This window comes from Ovis canadensis, chromosome 8 (assembly GCF_042477335.2).
Source record: "Ovis canadensis isolate MfBH-ARS-UI-01 breed Bighorn chromosome 8, ARS-UI_OviCan_v2, whole genome shotgun sequence".
Taxonomy (NCBI): Eukaryota; Metazoa; Chordata; class Mammalia; order Artiodactyla; family Bovidae; genus Ovis; species Ovis canadensis.
In genome coordinates, this window is record NC_091252.1 from 31,664,646 (window position 1) to 31,681,559 (window position 16,914).

A 16,914-nucleotide genomic window follows, 5' to 3' on the forward strand; every position below is an offset into this window, starting at 1 on the left:
ATTTCCCCCTTTGCATTTTCCTTCTTCAACATATTTCACAAAGAAAACTCAATTTCAAACGTAAATTCAGACAACTTTATCACCAAAATATACCCCCACTCTACTTCCTCTTTCCATCTGCATCTCCACAATTGGTGTTCAAACCACCATCTTCTCTTTACCTGGACTAACACAGAGGCCTCCTAACTAGTCTCAGGACTCTCTCCTTTGTTTGCTTCACTTTTCACCCTGTAGAGAGTGGCTAGGATAATCTTGCTGAAGTAGACATCAAATTGTCCCTCTTCTCAAATGCTACAATGACTTTCCATTACCCTTAGAACAAAATCCAAGCTCCTTGCCCTGGTTCATAATACCCTAGGTGAACTGGCCTCTGTCTTCTGATTTATTTTACTCCCCTCTCTTCATTCACCATGCTCAAAACACATGAGCCTTCTTTCTACCCATTGAAGCCAAAGAATTCTCATTTCAGAGGCTATGCAACTTGCCATTCCTTCTGCCTAGAACTTGCACCATCAGATCTTCACATTACCTCCTCCTTATCATTCAGCTTTCAACTCAAATGTTTCTGCCTCAGGATTCCTTTCCCAACTATTTTAGCTAAAGCAGCTCATCCATTACTGTCTGTCATTTTACCATAGTATTTAATTGACCTGAGAGTATCTGAAATTATCTTTTTAAATGCATTTTAAAAATATTTGCATTGCTTGATCTTTGCAGACTTCTTACAAGCAGGAACTCTGACCTGATCACTGCCATAACTGCCCTCCTAAAATGAGGACTGGCACATCACAGTAGGTCCTCAAAATTGTTCACTAATTGGCTCACTAGGCACTACATTTCCTGCATTTTTGGTTGCTGCTTTCTTAGTACTGCTTTTCTTCTTTTTCTAAGTACCATCATCTCTGTCACTAAAAAGCAGGTTCATAACTAAGGACATTTACTTATAGGTCCTAACTCCCCTTGTGGTGCTTCCCAGGTGGTTCAGTGGTAAAGAAACTGCCTGCCAGCGCAGGAGACTCAGGTTCAATCCCTTGGTGGGGAAGATCTCCTGGAGAAGGAAATGGCAACCCTCTCTAGTACTCTTGCCTGGAAAATACCATGGACAGAGGAGCCTGGTAGGCTACAGTTCATGGGGTCACAAAGAGTCGGACACGACTGAGCAACTGAGCACACACACACACACACTCCTTGTGGTACTCACTCAGCTTACTCTATTCCCTCTTTTCACCTTGAAGTCTTCTTTGCAATTCACTTATAAGCCAGCTCAGACAACTAAAGCTTAGAGTCTCTCCTATATCCAAACTATGTTCCATCAAGGTGTCTACTATCTCTATAAGTAAACAGAACTAATAGTAACAACAGCAACACGGTACATTTTAGTCTCACAGCAAGGAAACTTCCTGAAGTGGAATTTTCTGCTTCATTAGAGTAACACAGAAGCAACGACCATATGCAGACAGCATGAGATGAGCTGGCAGACTCTGCTCAGGGAGCATCTGTAATGGTCATAGGAAGGGACGAAGTGCTTCCTATTGGATTATTGGAAAAACACACTGAGAAAGGAGAATGGACTTTATTCAGTTTTCCCTTATGCTCTGCTTGGGTGTTGATACCCTCTACTTAACGCTAATCTGAAATCAATTCCGCTGGAAGATTTCAATCATCTTATATAAACACTAACACTGCACCTGCCCTGATACTTACATGGATATATACTTTGCCTGTGTTACATTATTAGCGGTTTAGAGACTAAATCTATGCCTTTTTTTCTGTTCCCTTTTTTCAATTCACTGCTATATGGCGATCCTACTATGTGGCAGACACTTTGCTGGGGGCTGGCGAATCATCTAGTACAAGTTGTGGTATTTTCTCAGGGACAGCAACTTTGTTGGAATAAGATGCTAGGGGACTTCATGGCAAACATACAGTTTTGCTCATTTTTACTTAAAATGTACATTATAGACTAAGAAAACAACATTTTCTACAATCACATTTTATGTACAAATTTTATGTACAAATGAGAAAGTGAGAGTAACCTTCCTCACAAGTCACCATTTTTAAAAACCTGGAGTGGTTTTATGATACTGATAGAGATTATGGTGTCCAAAGACAGCTCTTGTCACTGGTCCTGCTTCCAATGGTGAATAAGAGAAAGTGAGAAAAAGATATCATTATTGCCCTTACAGTTTATATAGGTTATATGAAATATTTTCATACAAATTAGATGCCAGAGATTCTTTTTGGAAAGAATAACATATAAATTGAAAAATGGTAAGATTGTTCCTAACAGATTAAAAAATATAACTTCAGATCTAAACTGATAAAACAAAGGTGGGAACATGAGTGCCCAGTTAATATTGTATACCTGAGGTTAACAACATTTTTAAAATATTTTCAAAAACTATTAATATAATTTACCTACTACAGGAGCTCGACATGCAACCGAAGGTGGTGTGTCTGCATAAAATGAGCTGGTCTGCTTTCTGCTACCATCATCTAAAATGTTGAGCGGATCATGAATGTCACCATATGGAGGCAGGGAGCGAACACTGCTGATGACGGAAACGTGCTGATTCACCATCGATCCAAGTCTATGAGACTCTGGGTAGTTGACGTTGCTCCCATAGTACCCTATGACAGAAAGTGTTGAGAAAGTAAAGTTAACTTATCACAAATAATATTCAGGAAGAGAAATGAAAGAACAAGGTAATAGGAGAGATCCCTCAGGATACCCTACTGTAAATACTACATTAACATCAACATTTACAATACAGTTGGATGTGCTTATATATGGATATAGTTCAGTTCAGTTCAGTCACTCAGTCGTGTCCGACTCTTTGCGACCCCATGGAGGCCAGGCCTCCATGTCCATCACCAACTCCCGGAGTCCACCCAAACCCATGGATATGGTTCACTTGTTTTTTGTTTTTAAAATATGTAGAAGTTATCATATTATTAATTTTGAGATATAAGACTACACCTCTCTCATATTTCCCTTCTCTAAATTAATAAGATCTTATGATGCCTATGAAGAAAAAATCACTATTAGCCTTTCACAAAGATTACTTATCAAGTACCAGTTTTATTTACAGACTGATGTTTCTGGGAGGAGGACTGGTCTTTGCTGAGGAGAGGAGCAACAGAGCAGCCACTTTGGTGGCTGAATAAGTCCACAGAGCTTTTCAATTCAGTAGCTTTACGTGTTTTACCAGCCTAACAGGAAGCACTGTCTAGGTCCTAATCTTTAAGATCTGCTGCTAGTTCTCTGGAAGAAACATTATTCACTAAAGATATCTTCAAAGGACACAGCATATGGTTTGACAATGTTTTCACCCTGTGTGGCATTTAGAAGGACAACTGTAATAAAGCCACAAGAATTAGGGATATGTTTGTGTTGTGCTGTGCTTACTCACTCAGTCGTGTCTGGCTCTTTGTGACCCCATAGACTGTACCCTGCCAGGCTCCTCTCTCTGTCCATGGGGATTCTCCAGGCAAGAATACTGGAGTGAGTTGCCATGCCCTCTTCCAGGGGATATTCCCAACCCAGGGATCAAACCCAGATCTCCTGCATTGCAGGCAGATTCTTTACCATCTGAGTCACCAGGGAAGCTCAAGAATACTGGAGTGGGTAGCCTATCCCTTCTCCAGGGGAACTTCCTGACTCAGGAAAAGAACTGGGGTCTCCTGCATTGCAGGTGGATTCTTTATCAGCTGAGCTACCCAGGAAGCCCAAGGACATGCTTGTACATGGCTGAAATTAGCTCCAAATGTCTAAGATTCCATGATCTTGAGAAAGTTCTACACAGGATGATGTGCTGTTCACCACACAATGTCTGGTTTTGCCTAACTGCCATCTCAGGAAAGGAAAAATTCTTTAAAAATTTCAATACCATTAGGTGAATTAGGAGGCAGTGTTGCTCCTTGGCAGCTGGCAGGCCCTGCATTGCTCAAGAAATTGAAGCTTCCTGTATTTAAAAACTGCAGGCTATGTGGATCTTGGCCATGTGGGGATGGTCCATAGCTGGAAGGTGGCCGAGAATTATATGGGGACCCAGCACAGCTGCCACTGAAGAAGTCTCTAGAAAGCTGCTGGTCACTCCAGACCATGCATCGACCATGTTCTGGGCGATGAGGATAGAGTCCTGATGGGGTGTGAGGCTGTGTCCTAAACACAGTCTGATAGTTAGAGTTGGTCCCATAGAAGTCATGGCTGGCTTGAGGGAAAGTCGGATAAATAGGCTCTGAGTATGCTGAGCAGTGTGATGGGGCTGACAGTACTGGGCCCACACTCGGGGGTCTCCCTGCCATTGGCCCCTGGTTAATGACGCTTCCTCGGCTCGCCATAGCTGGAGAAATAGGTGGTGTCATCAGATGACCAGAACTCTGGGAAAGCTCCATTTGACCTGGAAAAAAGTTACCAGAGCATTCAGTAGTGGCACATTAAGAACAGATTGGGCTCACAACATTTAAAATTATGCAAAAGATTTATTAATATATCTTTTTTCCCAACTTGGATCATTTCTAACCTCCAAAAATAACAGGACTGGGGAAACAACAAAACTCTAGGCTTAAAAATATCATTGTAACACGTATGTATTTCACAATAGTGACAACTTTTGGAGTTACTGACCATGGAGAAGAGCCTGAGATGGCTTCATCCTTCCATCTGTATAAAGATGATTAGAGCTCAAGCTTGGGAAGGGCAAAGGGTCTGCTGTTTACCTTTCTCTGTAATTAAAAAAACACACTGAATGCTAAATGGTTTGATGTATAGAAGGGACATTGTACATCCCATCGCTTCAGTCATGTCCAACTCTTTGTGACCCTATGGACTATAGCCCACCAGGCTCCTCTGTCCATGATATTCTCCAGGCAAGAATACTGAAGTGGATTGCCGTGCCCTCCTCCAGGGGATCTTCCTAATCCAGGGATTGAAACTGCAACTCTCTCCTGCACTGGCAGGCAGGGTCTTTACCACTAGTGTCACCTGGGAAGCCAATGTATAGTGTGAAAGAAAAATGCAATAATGTCAAAAAGACCATGGCTTCAAAGCAGCCAATTCAAAACTCCATGCAAACCCCACTGATAAGCAGTGAGCTATGAAAGCTACCAAATCCCTGGGCCTCTAGCTTTCCATTGTTGGAATTAGGCCCCTGAACTATAAGGCCCTTCCAGGGTTAAATTTCTGTGTGTCCAACAAATAAGGTATATATGATTTCAAGGAAGACATAAGGCAATAAGTGGATTTAAAGTATTATCTAGTAGCTAGTTTAAGCCATAAACATTCAGACCAACAGGGAAACATAGCCCAAAGGGAAAAATTTTTGTGACGGTTATCCTAAACTAGCTGAATCTTTAAAAAAAAACTTTTTTAATTTATTTGGCTGCATCAGGTCTTAGTTGCAGGTCCCCTGAATCTATTTTATAATGGTGGACAAATAAAGTCTCCTCAAAATCCATAAATAAGTAAGTAGCTCATATTTTTTGACTTTCAAAGCATCTTAAGGATTCCGTGGACACCTCATCTAATTTCTTTCTTCCACCAAGTGAAAATAACCAAGTATTTGGACTTCTAATATAACTAGAAGAGTATGTTAGAGTGTGATGTCTGTCTTTAAAATGGTGTTGATAAAAATATGAATGACAACTGTTGAAAATCACAAAAATATTATAAAGGTTTATTAGAAGTCATCGGAGATAAGCCTTTTTATTCTTGGAATACCTGGAGGTTATTAGCTTTAAGAAAACAAAGGAATAGGTTCCTGTGAGACATACTGAAGCCTGAGTGATGTTCTTGGTTGTCTCACAGCCTACCTGGAAGCGGCATGCTGTCTGTATTCCCAGCAGGGAACGGGTGCAGAGCGGAGGTTAAGCCTCCAGGTTGACTAGATGGCAGAGGAAGATACGTTGTCTCCACAAGGCTTTCATTCTTCACAGTATCGCTGGGAACAGTGCTTCCTTTATTACGGTTGGCCAGAAAGCATGAACTTGGAGAAGCAGTGAAGGCAGCTTTACTTGCATCTGGAAAGTTTTTTTTTAAAATAGGAAAGCTAACATCATTGCCACATTCCTAGTAGATAAGCCCAAGTGAAAAACAAAACAAACAAACTATAAATGTTCCAGGGCTGTGTCATAAATCTGGAAATTTTTGAGAAATGTTCTCCATGGGAAATAAGACAGGCAGACCTTTGGTCTTGGCAGAGGTGCTGGGCTTTGCTAACCATATACTTGTGGGTGTAGATATTTTCTTGTTGCTTTTGTTCAGTAGCCCAGTCATGTCCAACTCTTTGTGACCCCATGGACTGCAGCATGCCAGGCCTTGCTGTCCCTCACCATCCCCCAAAGTTTGCTCAATTTCATGTCTGCTGCATCGGTGATGCCATCCAGCCATCCAGATGTTTTCTTAGGGGCACTAAATAATCCACTCTGTAGTGAATAGCCTTCCAAATGCAATCATCACATGCCAAATAGATGAGTTTCCTTCCCTCTCTAAATTCCCATAGAACTCATCTCTGCACAATTTATAAGACATGTTATCTTGAATTATAGTTATTTTTGTGTTCATTTCTCCAATTTTATCTAAGTTCTCGGAAGTTAATATCAATTTTATTCTTCAGAGTTTCCAGTTGACTACTTGACTACTCTGTGTACCAATGGAGGAAAGAAGAAATAGGGCTCTCTTAGTGTTAGTATCCTCTATCAGTGACAGTTTGATGGGGAAAAATCTGCGTCTACTATCAGTCCACTTAACAGGTGTGCTTACAAATTCCTGAAATTAGGTTTCAACAAAGAAAGATGCAAAATAAGATGTACATTTTAAATTACCTGAATTCTTCATATACTTGTCCAATAAATTCTGTAACTCCTGCTCTTTGTCATTATTAAACTGGGTCTCCATGGCGAGCAGAATGTATTCATCAAGAAGCATTCGGATCAAATGGAAAGAACCTTGTTTATGGATGAGGAATGAGGAGAGGGCATTGCGAGATGAAATAAGGGAAAGAAAGAGAAGGAAAGAAAAAAGAGAGACGTCAAGTTATCTTTGTGACCATCTCGCAGCACTTTACAAGGAGCAACTGAAATAAACAAATACTTGTTGGACTTTAAATGACCTGCTAAGACCAACATGCTTAACTTGGGTCTCTAATCTTTTTGTGAACCGCCTGCCCAGCTCCCTGTGTGTGCTGTCCTGCCAGCTCTTTGGCCACTAATTACATCAAAGGAAAATACGGATGAAAGTGAGACATGCTTTATGCTTTAAGAGGGCATACATTGGAGTGTGATAAGCTTTAACCCAGGTAGAATGAGCTCTACTCTCCTCTATTTCTGTTTACTTTGGACTAAATAATTAGACAATAGCCAACATGGTCTGAAAAAAGTATCAAGTGAGAAGATGTCTGTTTCTCCTGAAACAAAAATGTTCTTTCATTAAAAAAAAAAGAAAAAGAGTAATTTTCATGTGGAAGATATCCTGGAAAACCTTAAACTTCTTTTATTCAACAGATTTCCCAATGAGTCTTTTTTCATAATAAAGTCAGGATTAAGTATTATATAATTTAAGAAACCTTAAGCATAAGCAGCACTTTTCAGATAATAGACAATATGTTTTGTTCATGCCTCAATACAAGTTCATTAGTTCAATCTAATTCTGTTAGAAATTAAATGAAGACAATTTACTTAACTGTAACCTATTTTATAATGTAAAGATTTTGCAAAATGCAGTTACGAAGTATAGATAGCCTTATAACTACCAACAAAGAATCTGAGAAATTTTAGGGAAAAGAAGGTATTCAACTTTTAAATAAGATAACTTGACTCAATTTTTTCATAAGTCATATGGGTCAGGAAACATGACAGCATGTCTTTTAATCACCTCTTTGACTCTTGGAATACAGCTTTGTGGGTTCCTGGAAAAGATTCATTACCATACTGTAATGAATAGTACCTTTGAAAAGTAATGTATGGATTATTGTTTATTTGCTTGTTTAACAAAGGAAATTTATCCAAGCACTGATGGAATGTAATGGTTATAGCTGCTGTTTACTGTGTATACCAGTTGCTGGGAATGTATTTTTATATATATCACCTCACTCAATTGCCCAGGTAACCCAATGAAAGAAGTATTCTCCCATTTCTACAATAGGCAGGTTAGCTTGGGTAAAAGCAAACTCAAAGAAAAGCAGTGTAAGGATTTAACTCTGCAAGTTGTCTGACTCTAATACCCAGGCTAATAACAATCATTGTCTACTGGTTTAATAGTCAGATTGGAGAAGTGACAGAGCCAGGCGTTTAATAATTGATAGGAAATGTGAGGAATGAATGATATAATTCATCTAAGAAGAGTTTTATAAAGCACATAAGATACCAAAACTGGGCGCATTGTTCAAGGTGAGATTATGCATTACTCGAGCACCAAAAAAGCTCCACTTCAGCAGGAAGTCTTGAGCCCTCTTCTTTAATGATCTCCCATTTTGCTTGCTGGTCTAAAAGTAAAGCAACAAAAACCAAACTATAAAATCTCTTATCTCATCATTAAATGCTTTGTACATAAGATCAAGAGGTAGATAAACTGACAGATGGACAGATGGCACAGCATGCCTTTTATTTCATCAAATAAAATGATCTGTCCAGGGATTTAATTTCCATCTGTCTTTGCTGTCATTTCTCAGGTTCATAGATCTTTATTGTGTATGGTTTTGTTACCTAACAGAATTGGACAACAAAATTAAATAATTTACAAAATATTTTCTCTCAATTTTCCTTTGACAGAGCTTTAAGAAGAGCAGAAGCGAAGTATGAAGAAAGGGTTATATATTTCTGTGAATGATTAACTGACTTCTCTGGTCCTGAATGGTAATCTGTTTTCCTTCCAGGAGAAAAAAAAGTTCCTCACTATAACTAGTTTCCTTGATATGGAATGGCTAACACCAATTGGTGATGGATATATTTGTTCTTATGGCCTTGTGTGATGGATGACTTGAAGGTTAACTGAACGAGCTGAAGAAACCACATACAAAACACAAAATACTGAGCTCCTGGAATTAAAAAATGCAAATTACTTAAAACTATATCTTCTGTCACCTTTTATGAAAACATGCTTTTTAAGAAAAGGGCCAGATCTTTCCAGTTTTAAGTTCATCTTTCACTACTGATGTTACTCAGTTGTAAACTTATTGACTGATAGCGAAAGCACAGTGTCTTATAGCCTGTCGGAAAACAATAAATAAAATCCAATTCATGTCCAATGCTCTCAAAGCTGCCATATTTCTAATCTCGATATTTGACTTACCTTATTGGTAAGGTTTCAAAAGCTTTTCAAAGCATTATTACACATATCCTATCACCACTCCCCACCACTCAAGAAATTACAGCCAGTTTAGCATTTGCTATTAACAAAATCTTATTTTCTGAATATATCTGAAAAATACCTTAATAACTCTCTGCTCCACCACAGTATCCAACCATTCAATGAAAGCCTCCACAGTGGCATTCTTCTTAAGGAGATCTTTCAGTTCTTGAAACACTGTGATAGAATCATCTACCATGTAAAAAGAAAAAAAAAAAAAAGAAAGAAAGAAAGCCTAATGTTGTATTCTATTTTGAACCCAAGATAAAACCTAAAACTAGAATAACTGGTAATTTTATAGTATAAAAGGGAAAGACAGGTAGATTAAATTAAATGTGTTAAAGAAATTAATTTCATATCCTGCAAACTAACAAAAAATTCTTAGTTCTTGACTTTTCAAAATTTTAGTCACAAGTGTATATATCTTGGTATATACTGAAATGCAGGTTTATATATTATGCACTAGGGAGGAGTAAGTTGTCAATAGAGATGATAATTCATTTTGAATGCAATGCTTTCATTAAATGCAATGGATTAGTTGAAAGTTAATGAATGAACTAGGCTAGACTTGTTGATTTCCTGCTTTCTGAAATACCCTTTATCTTTAGCAAAAATTAAATTCTGCCCTGCAGAAATGAGCCACTTAAATGAATAATCTTTTATCATGTAAAAGTTAAAGGGGCAGTTTAGGACTATCATTTTATTAAACAGTTTGAGGTTTACTGAATCCCAAAGGGTAATATAATTTTGTTAGGAAACAGAAAGCAGGACTAAGGTTGGCCTGTCCCGAGAGAGCAGTGAATTATAGCCTATAGGAGGCTGCATTTTTTTGGTCTTTTCAGAGAGAAATGGTAGGAAAAACACTTGGTTGTTATCCCTGGGAAATGGGGCTTGGTTGTGTGGTCACATATACTGGCTTGGTAAATGTCAGACTGTCCAAAGCTAAGCAGGGCACTTCTGCTTTGAAAAACATGATTGCGTTGAGATACTATTTTGATATGCATTGTACCCCATATGATGCCAAGAGTGGAAAACATGTGGAAATGCATATGCATGTAATATAAAGCTGGAAGGAAACTCAAAACCATTTTCATTATTCCTAGGTTTTTTCCTATTTGGGTTATTTCTAGACAATGAGACTATAGATGGCTTTTATTTTCCTCTTAACATTTTCTATATTTTCCAGGTTTTTCACAATCAGTAAGTACAACTGTTTTAAAATAGAGAACAATTTTTCAAATTAAAAGTATTTCTATAAACCAAGATTTTCTCAATGATTTTGTAGTCCAAGGGGACACTTGGGAATGTCTGGAGATATATTTGGTTGTCACAACTTGGGGTGGTTGCTACTGGCATGTAGGGGATAGTGCCCAGGGATGCTGCTAAACATCCTTCAATACACAAGACGGTCCCTGCCCTGCCCCATCAAACAGTTATCCAGTCTAAGACATGGATAGCACTGAGATTGAGAGACCCTGCTCTAAATAAAGAGAGAAGGCTTACATTCAGTGTAGATATCAGATTCAGTGTCTGTGCTGCCTGAAATGGTGAGAAGGGCCTGCGATCCGATGCTATTCAAGTCAACCTTTTCAATATCAGATACCATAGAATTCACAACATGCTGGTCAAAGAGAGCTGGTCTGGCAATCTGCATAAAGAAAGTAAAAAGGATACTAAATTATGTCATTGATCTTCCATCTAAAGAAAAATTTAGCTTCTAGAGAAATAATTCTCTGAGAGAAATGCATCATAAATAACTCATTTCTTATTTTAAAACTAAAAGCAGTAGCTGACACTCGTGGTCATCTCTGTTAAAGGTTTGAAAACTAGTTTTGGAATAAGAAAATATTTTTTTTTAATCCATGGTCATAAAATAAAGAGTTTCACAATGTTATATTTCTTATCTGAAACTAACTCTTTCAAAATTTCAGAGGCTGATGACCTTCATAAAGCAAAGGGTCATTTGAGGAGAGGGGAAGTATATTTCAACAATATACAAACACATACCTCTAATTTAGGAATTACTTTATTCCTCCTATTTAAGAGAACTAAATTAGAAGTAGTTTAAAGTGACTTCCCTGGTGGCTCAGATGGTAAAGCACTTGCTTACAATGTGGGAGACCTGGGTTTGATCCCTGGGTCGGGAAGATCCTCTGGAGAAGGAAATGGCACCCCACTCCAGTACTCTTGTCTGGAAAATCCTATGGACAGAGGAGCCTGGTAGGCTACAGTCCATGGGGTCACAAAGAGTCGGACATGACTGAGCGACTTCACCTTCTTTCACTTAAAGTGTGTTGTGGGTTTCAAAATATCAGATGGGCTCATTCCCCACCATCTATTAATTTTATTAATTGGATTTATTTATTAATAGAATTCATGTGGCAAATAAGAGCTTTACATTTTATATTACATTCAAAAAGGGTTTTTTCTCTTTTTACTTTCTATTTTGAAATAATTTTAAATTTACAAAATATTTGCAAAAAATAGTGTAGAGTATTTCCATGTACTCTCTACCCAGCTTTTCCTTATGTCATCATTTTACATTACCATTGTATATTACCAAAATCAGGAAACCAACGTGAGTACAATACTAGTAACTAGACTATAGACATAATTCAAATTTTATCAGTTTTCCCACTAATGTCCTTTCTCTGTTCTAGCATTCACTCTAGGATCTCACATTGGATTTAATTGTTGTCTACTTTGTCCCCAGTCTCTTAAAGTTCCTCAGTCTTTGCTAACAAATGATTCAGTTTTGGTTTGGTGACTCAGATACCCTCGGCTGACTGACATACCTGTGCAAGATGTAAGAAAGATGTTTGTCGTTTCAGAGATGATACAAATCTTCTCACAATAGGTATTTTCTTGTCAGTTAGAGCTTCTGGCAAATTTTCCAAGGATGAAACAACCCATTGTTCCCAATTCTTAGCAAAATTTCTTATGTCTGCTAATAAGCTATACAAATTCCCAAAGAACAAAAAACTCTGTATTAAATACTAAATAGTTCACAATGCATTAAATAAATGCAGGTTGATAGAAGTGTAGCATTATTCTGTGATTCTAAGAACATGACTGAACTAAGCCTAGGTCTGCCATTTATCATCTTGATCAAAATACTCAATCTCCTGAAACTCTAATTTTCTCATCTGTTAAATGGGAATAAGAATAGCATTCATGTCACAGGATTATAATGAGAACTACATGAAGTAATTCATGGAAAGTGTTTGGGTTAAAACTTGGCAGGCAGAAAGTGATCAATAAAGATATACTTTATTATTAATATTGATAATTCAATCATCTTCTGTAAAATAGTTCTGGGAAAAGGTAAGTGTGCACTTGATTGGACCTATCTTGGCTTCTTGAGAGACATGCATAGGGATCACAATGCATTTCAGGTATTTAATATTTGTTTCTAGTAACATATTCCTATAATTCTACATGATTCCTATATTTGAAATTCCTAATAATTCCTATAATTCAAATATAACTATAGAATAAATTACCACAAATTATAGGACCTCATTTAGAAAATGAGGTTGCAAATGTTGGTTGTATATATATACTATGAGAATATACAAAAATTTATAAGTCAGTCAACAACCTACATATGACATCGTAATGAAACTGATTAAATATATTTAGGATGGGGCATACCTTGGGGAGCAGGAATTGGAGTTAAACAGACCTCAATTAAAATCTAGGTTCTGCTTCCTACTAATTTTGGCAAATAAATTAACTTCTTTGTACTCCCAGGTTCCTCTTTGTGAATTTGGGATCATAACAGTTTGGAATAGTGTGACAAGTTGTTTTTCAAAAAAATCCAATTGTTTAGTGAAAAGGAACTGATTAAATATAGTATTTTTCAGATGCTAGATGTCTATCCAATCATTTAAAAAATGCTCATCTGTGTTTGTTGATATGGGAAGATTTTCACAGTATACTGCAATAGCATGTGTACTATAATTCCATCTTTTAACATTCTTAGAAAAAAGTTTGTGAGATAATAACCTGACATTAAAAATCTAAGATTATCAGTGATTTTTTTAAAATTTATTTATTTTTTACTTTGCAATATTGTATAGGTTTTGCCATACATCAGCATGAATCCGCCACAGGTGTACATGTGTTCCCAATCCTGAACCCCCCTCCCACCTCCCTCCCCATACCATCCCTCTGGGATTTTTTAAAGTGCACTTATGGATGTTTTTCATTTTCTAAATGAATACAAACTACTTGCATACTTAAGAGATAAATATATAAATAGTACTTTTCAGGTTGGTTGTAGGAATTAAGTGAAATAATTTGGGTATGATTAAACTCCCACACCATGTTTAATAAAATTCAGCTGTTACTAGTTGTTAGTTACATGGCTGAATGGCTTCCCAGGTGGCTCAGTGGTAAAGGATCTGCCTGCCAGTGCAGCAGATGCAGGGTTCGATCCCTGGATCAGGAAGATCCCCTGGAAAACGAAATGGCAACCCATTCCAGTATTCTTGCTGGGAAAATCCCGTGGAGCCTAGTAGGCTGCAGTCCATGCGGTCACATGGGACACGACTTAGCGACTGAGCACAGCACACACAGCACTTGACTGAATGCCTGTTGCTATGCAGAAGTGAAGTGTAGTGAAGTGAAGTCGCTCAGTCGTGTCCGACTCTTTGCGACCCCATGGACTGTAGCCCTCCAGGCTCCTCCCTCCATGGGATTCTCCAGGCAAGAGTACTGCAGTGGGTTGCCATTTCCTTCTCCAGGGGATCTTCCCGACTATGTAAGCATAGCCATTTTGCTGTGGCACAGAAGTGTTGTCTACCTAATTCAGAGCTCAGATTAGATGTTTAAAGACTATGTATCAATAATTACAAGAAACTATTGACAGACCAACTACTATTTAAATAAACAAACCAGTCTAGAGGAAAAGGTAAATAAAAAATAAAGATTGTTTTATCAATCATAATGTATTTATTGAGAACCTATTATCCCTGCCTATGTACATTTGTATCCCCAAATACTAAAATAAATTTCATTACTTTATTAGAATTTATCATTTTTTAAATTGGCTTTGTTTCAAGTTTCTCTTGTTCTTACATCAGAAAAGACTTCATGAAAAATCTTCAGGCATCATTTCCATTTGAGATCTTACTCCTTTATTAAAAAGAAGGTAATAATTCCATTATGTTCCTTTCTGATTTTCAAAATTAAGACTAAAGTATAATAAATATAAAACAATTTTCCTTATGTTTTTATTATTGTGGTTATTTTCCACAAATTATCCCATTTATCTTCCTCTAGCCAGTTTCCATTGAAGAACTTCCTCAAGTATCTTAAAGGTCAACTATACTTAAATATTTATTTTTCACTTGGGCAGCTCTCAAAGGGATTTCAGGATTGTCCCATCAATTTTGTTCACTGAGGTTTGAATATAAAGATTGGGGCACATCTCTTCAGCTAATACAAACAGGCAGGAGCAGGAAAATAATACTGGTAAATGAATGAATTTCTACTGAATGTTTTGCTTTATTATAATGTATAAGGTTAAACCCTTTACAAGCAAGTATATTTTATTGACTGAACCTACCTTTCAGGCATTTCTTGCATCGTGGCAGGAATGAGTACATCTGTAAGAACCTTAATCACAGCAAAAGAGAGTTAGCATAAAACCTTACTTAATATTTCTATAGAGACACACTTACTCTTTGTCAGCTACTTTTTATTCCGAGCTTTCCAGAGAATAATATGTTAACTCATTTCTGAAAGTTGTACTTTTATCTCTAAAATGAGTGTATATGTGAGCTGTGTGTGTGTGTGTGTTTGTGTGTGTGTAAAAGGCAAGGGGAGGGGTCTATAGAAATATTGCAATGCCAGTTAAGCAGGTGACATGAATATACTGAGCACAGAGTGCTAGTTTTCAGAACATAAGGAACACTGAAAAGAAAGGGCTAGACTGACTGGACCTTAAACATGGGTGAGATGGTGAATAGGACCTTGATGAGAACAAGCGGAAAGAAAAAGTTAGTGCTGACTGATACCAGCTCAGGAGAAACGGATAAATCAAGGAGATGGGAAATCAGATAGGATATGAACAGTATGGATCCCATGGGCTGGCTCATAAACTGAGTGGGCCAGCCTGGGGACGAGGACCAAGAGGGCTTCAGAAGATATTTCAAAATGAGAGTAAACACTCATCCACAAAGGCCTCTGTAGCCGACTAGCAACACTCACCTGTAGTCCATGTATATAAAACACTAAGACCAGACAGCATTGTAGATGCCCAGTATGCTCGCCTCCAGTGGACTGGCCTTGGTAATTATGCACAGCTTTAAGGACTAAAAGCTGACCAGTCTCTAGAGGTGGGATGAAGGTCTTGCCAAAGCTCATGTTACAATACACTACTCTCTTTACAGTGCTCACTGTGGGAAAAACTTTGAGTATGGAAAGGTACTTAAACTCTGGACTTTTGTGCTGAAGGCAAAGAAATAGACCATTTGGCAATGCGGAAAGCCACGCTTTATGGATATGTTTTGGAGGTCTGAAAGACAGTCGGAACAGCTTTACCTTGCTGCTGGTAAATGTGCGTGTACGAGCCCAGGTCTTATACTGACTTTTGGAACCACCTGCTTTCACCTTTCCGATTACCTGATCATGTCTTAAACAGTGCAGATAATCACTTAGTGCAAACTGAACCATTTCTCTCTAGATGATGATATTCTAATTTGATCCAGAGAAATGAGACAATCCTTGCCCTCCTTTGTTTTTCTCCAACTTTAACTAAAGGTAGAGAATATACAGCACTTACTCTATCCTCTTATCCTGCAGTAAGGAAGACTGGAACAGAGGATGAAAATACGGGCTCCCTCATCCTAGGTCAAGCCCACCCTCCAGTTCTTGATGTGCAAAGTTGCTTCTGGACTGTTTAGGGTCTGCTTCACTTCTCTGCAAAGTTGTGAATGTAATAGCAGCAACTAACTTAGATGGATTTGTCCTCCAAAATACTTAACAGGGCTCCAGCTTGGGTTTTCTTGCTTACCCAAATTATTAATATGTTTTAAAAGGAAAGCTTTTGTTTTTCCTTATGACAATTTAACAGGTTAATGCAGATAGACTCAATTAAAAATACCCAAATTGTAATACAGTTTTCTCCCTCAGCTTGGACCTGTATCTACTCTAACTTGGGAACAGATTCCTGGGGCAATTAGCTTTACCCTCTTTCCGGCTGAATGGCTGGTTCTGTGGCCAACCATCTCCTCTTTGCATTCGATATCCTTCCTGATCCTTCTGTAGACACTTAGGGACTCTTATTTGGCTTAAGAACAAAATTCATCATTAATGCATTGACATTAGAGATTTCCAGATTTTTCAAGGTATTAGTCCTGTAAGAGTGCTTAATTCTGCTTTTCCCCAAACTCTGATACTGTGGAAAAGCCACTATTCATTCTGAAAACATCTTAGACAGTTAATAAAATTATATAAGTTTTTATGGAAGTGTGTCATATTTAGAATCATTCTTAGCTGTAAACAGAAACTGATTTTTGTTTTACTTAATATAAATTTACATTAAAATACATTCACTATTA

At 37.8% G+C, this 16,914-nt stretch overlaps 1 protein-coding gene across 1 annotated transcript in view; it reads right to left on the minus strand.

Moving 5' to 3' along the window:
* RFX6 (regulatory factor X6) overlaps positions 1-16,914 on the minus strand; it is a 51,124-nt gene that overhangs the window by 1,708 nt on the left and 32,502 nt on the right. The window contains exons 10-18 of the mRNA XM_069599175.1: positions 14,919-14,968; positions 12,142-12,301; positions 10,850-10,994; positions 9,429-9,538; positions 8,366-8,483; positions 6,826-6,948; positions 5,815-6,021; positions 3,891-4,403; positions 2,419-2,631 (exon numbers count right to left, since the gene is read on the minus strand). Of these exons, the coding sequence (XP_069455276.1) occupies positions 2,419-2,631; positions 3,891-4,403; positions 5,815-6,021; positions 6,826-6,948; positions 8,366-8,483; positions 9,429-9,538; positions 10,850-10,994; positions 12,142-12,301; positions 14,919-14,968 (1,639 nt within the window). The remainder of the gene's footprint in view (positions 1-2,418; positions 2,632-3,890; positions 4,404-5,814; positions 6,022-6,825; positions 6,949-8,365; positions 8,484-9,428; positions 9,539-10,849; positions 10,995-12,141; positions 12,302-14,918; positions 14,969-16,914) is intronic.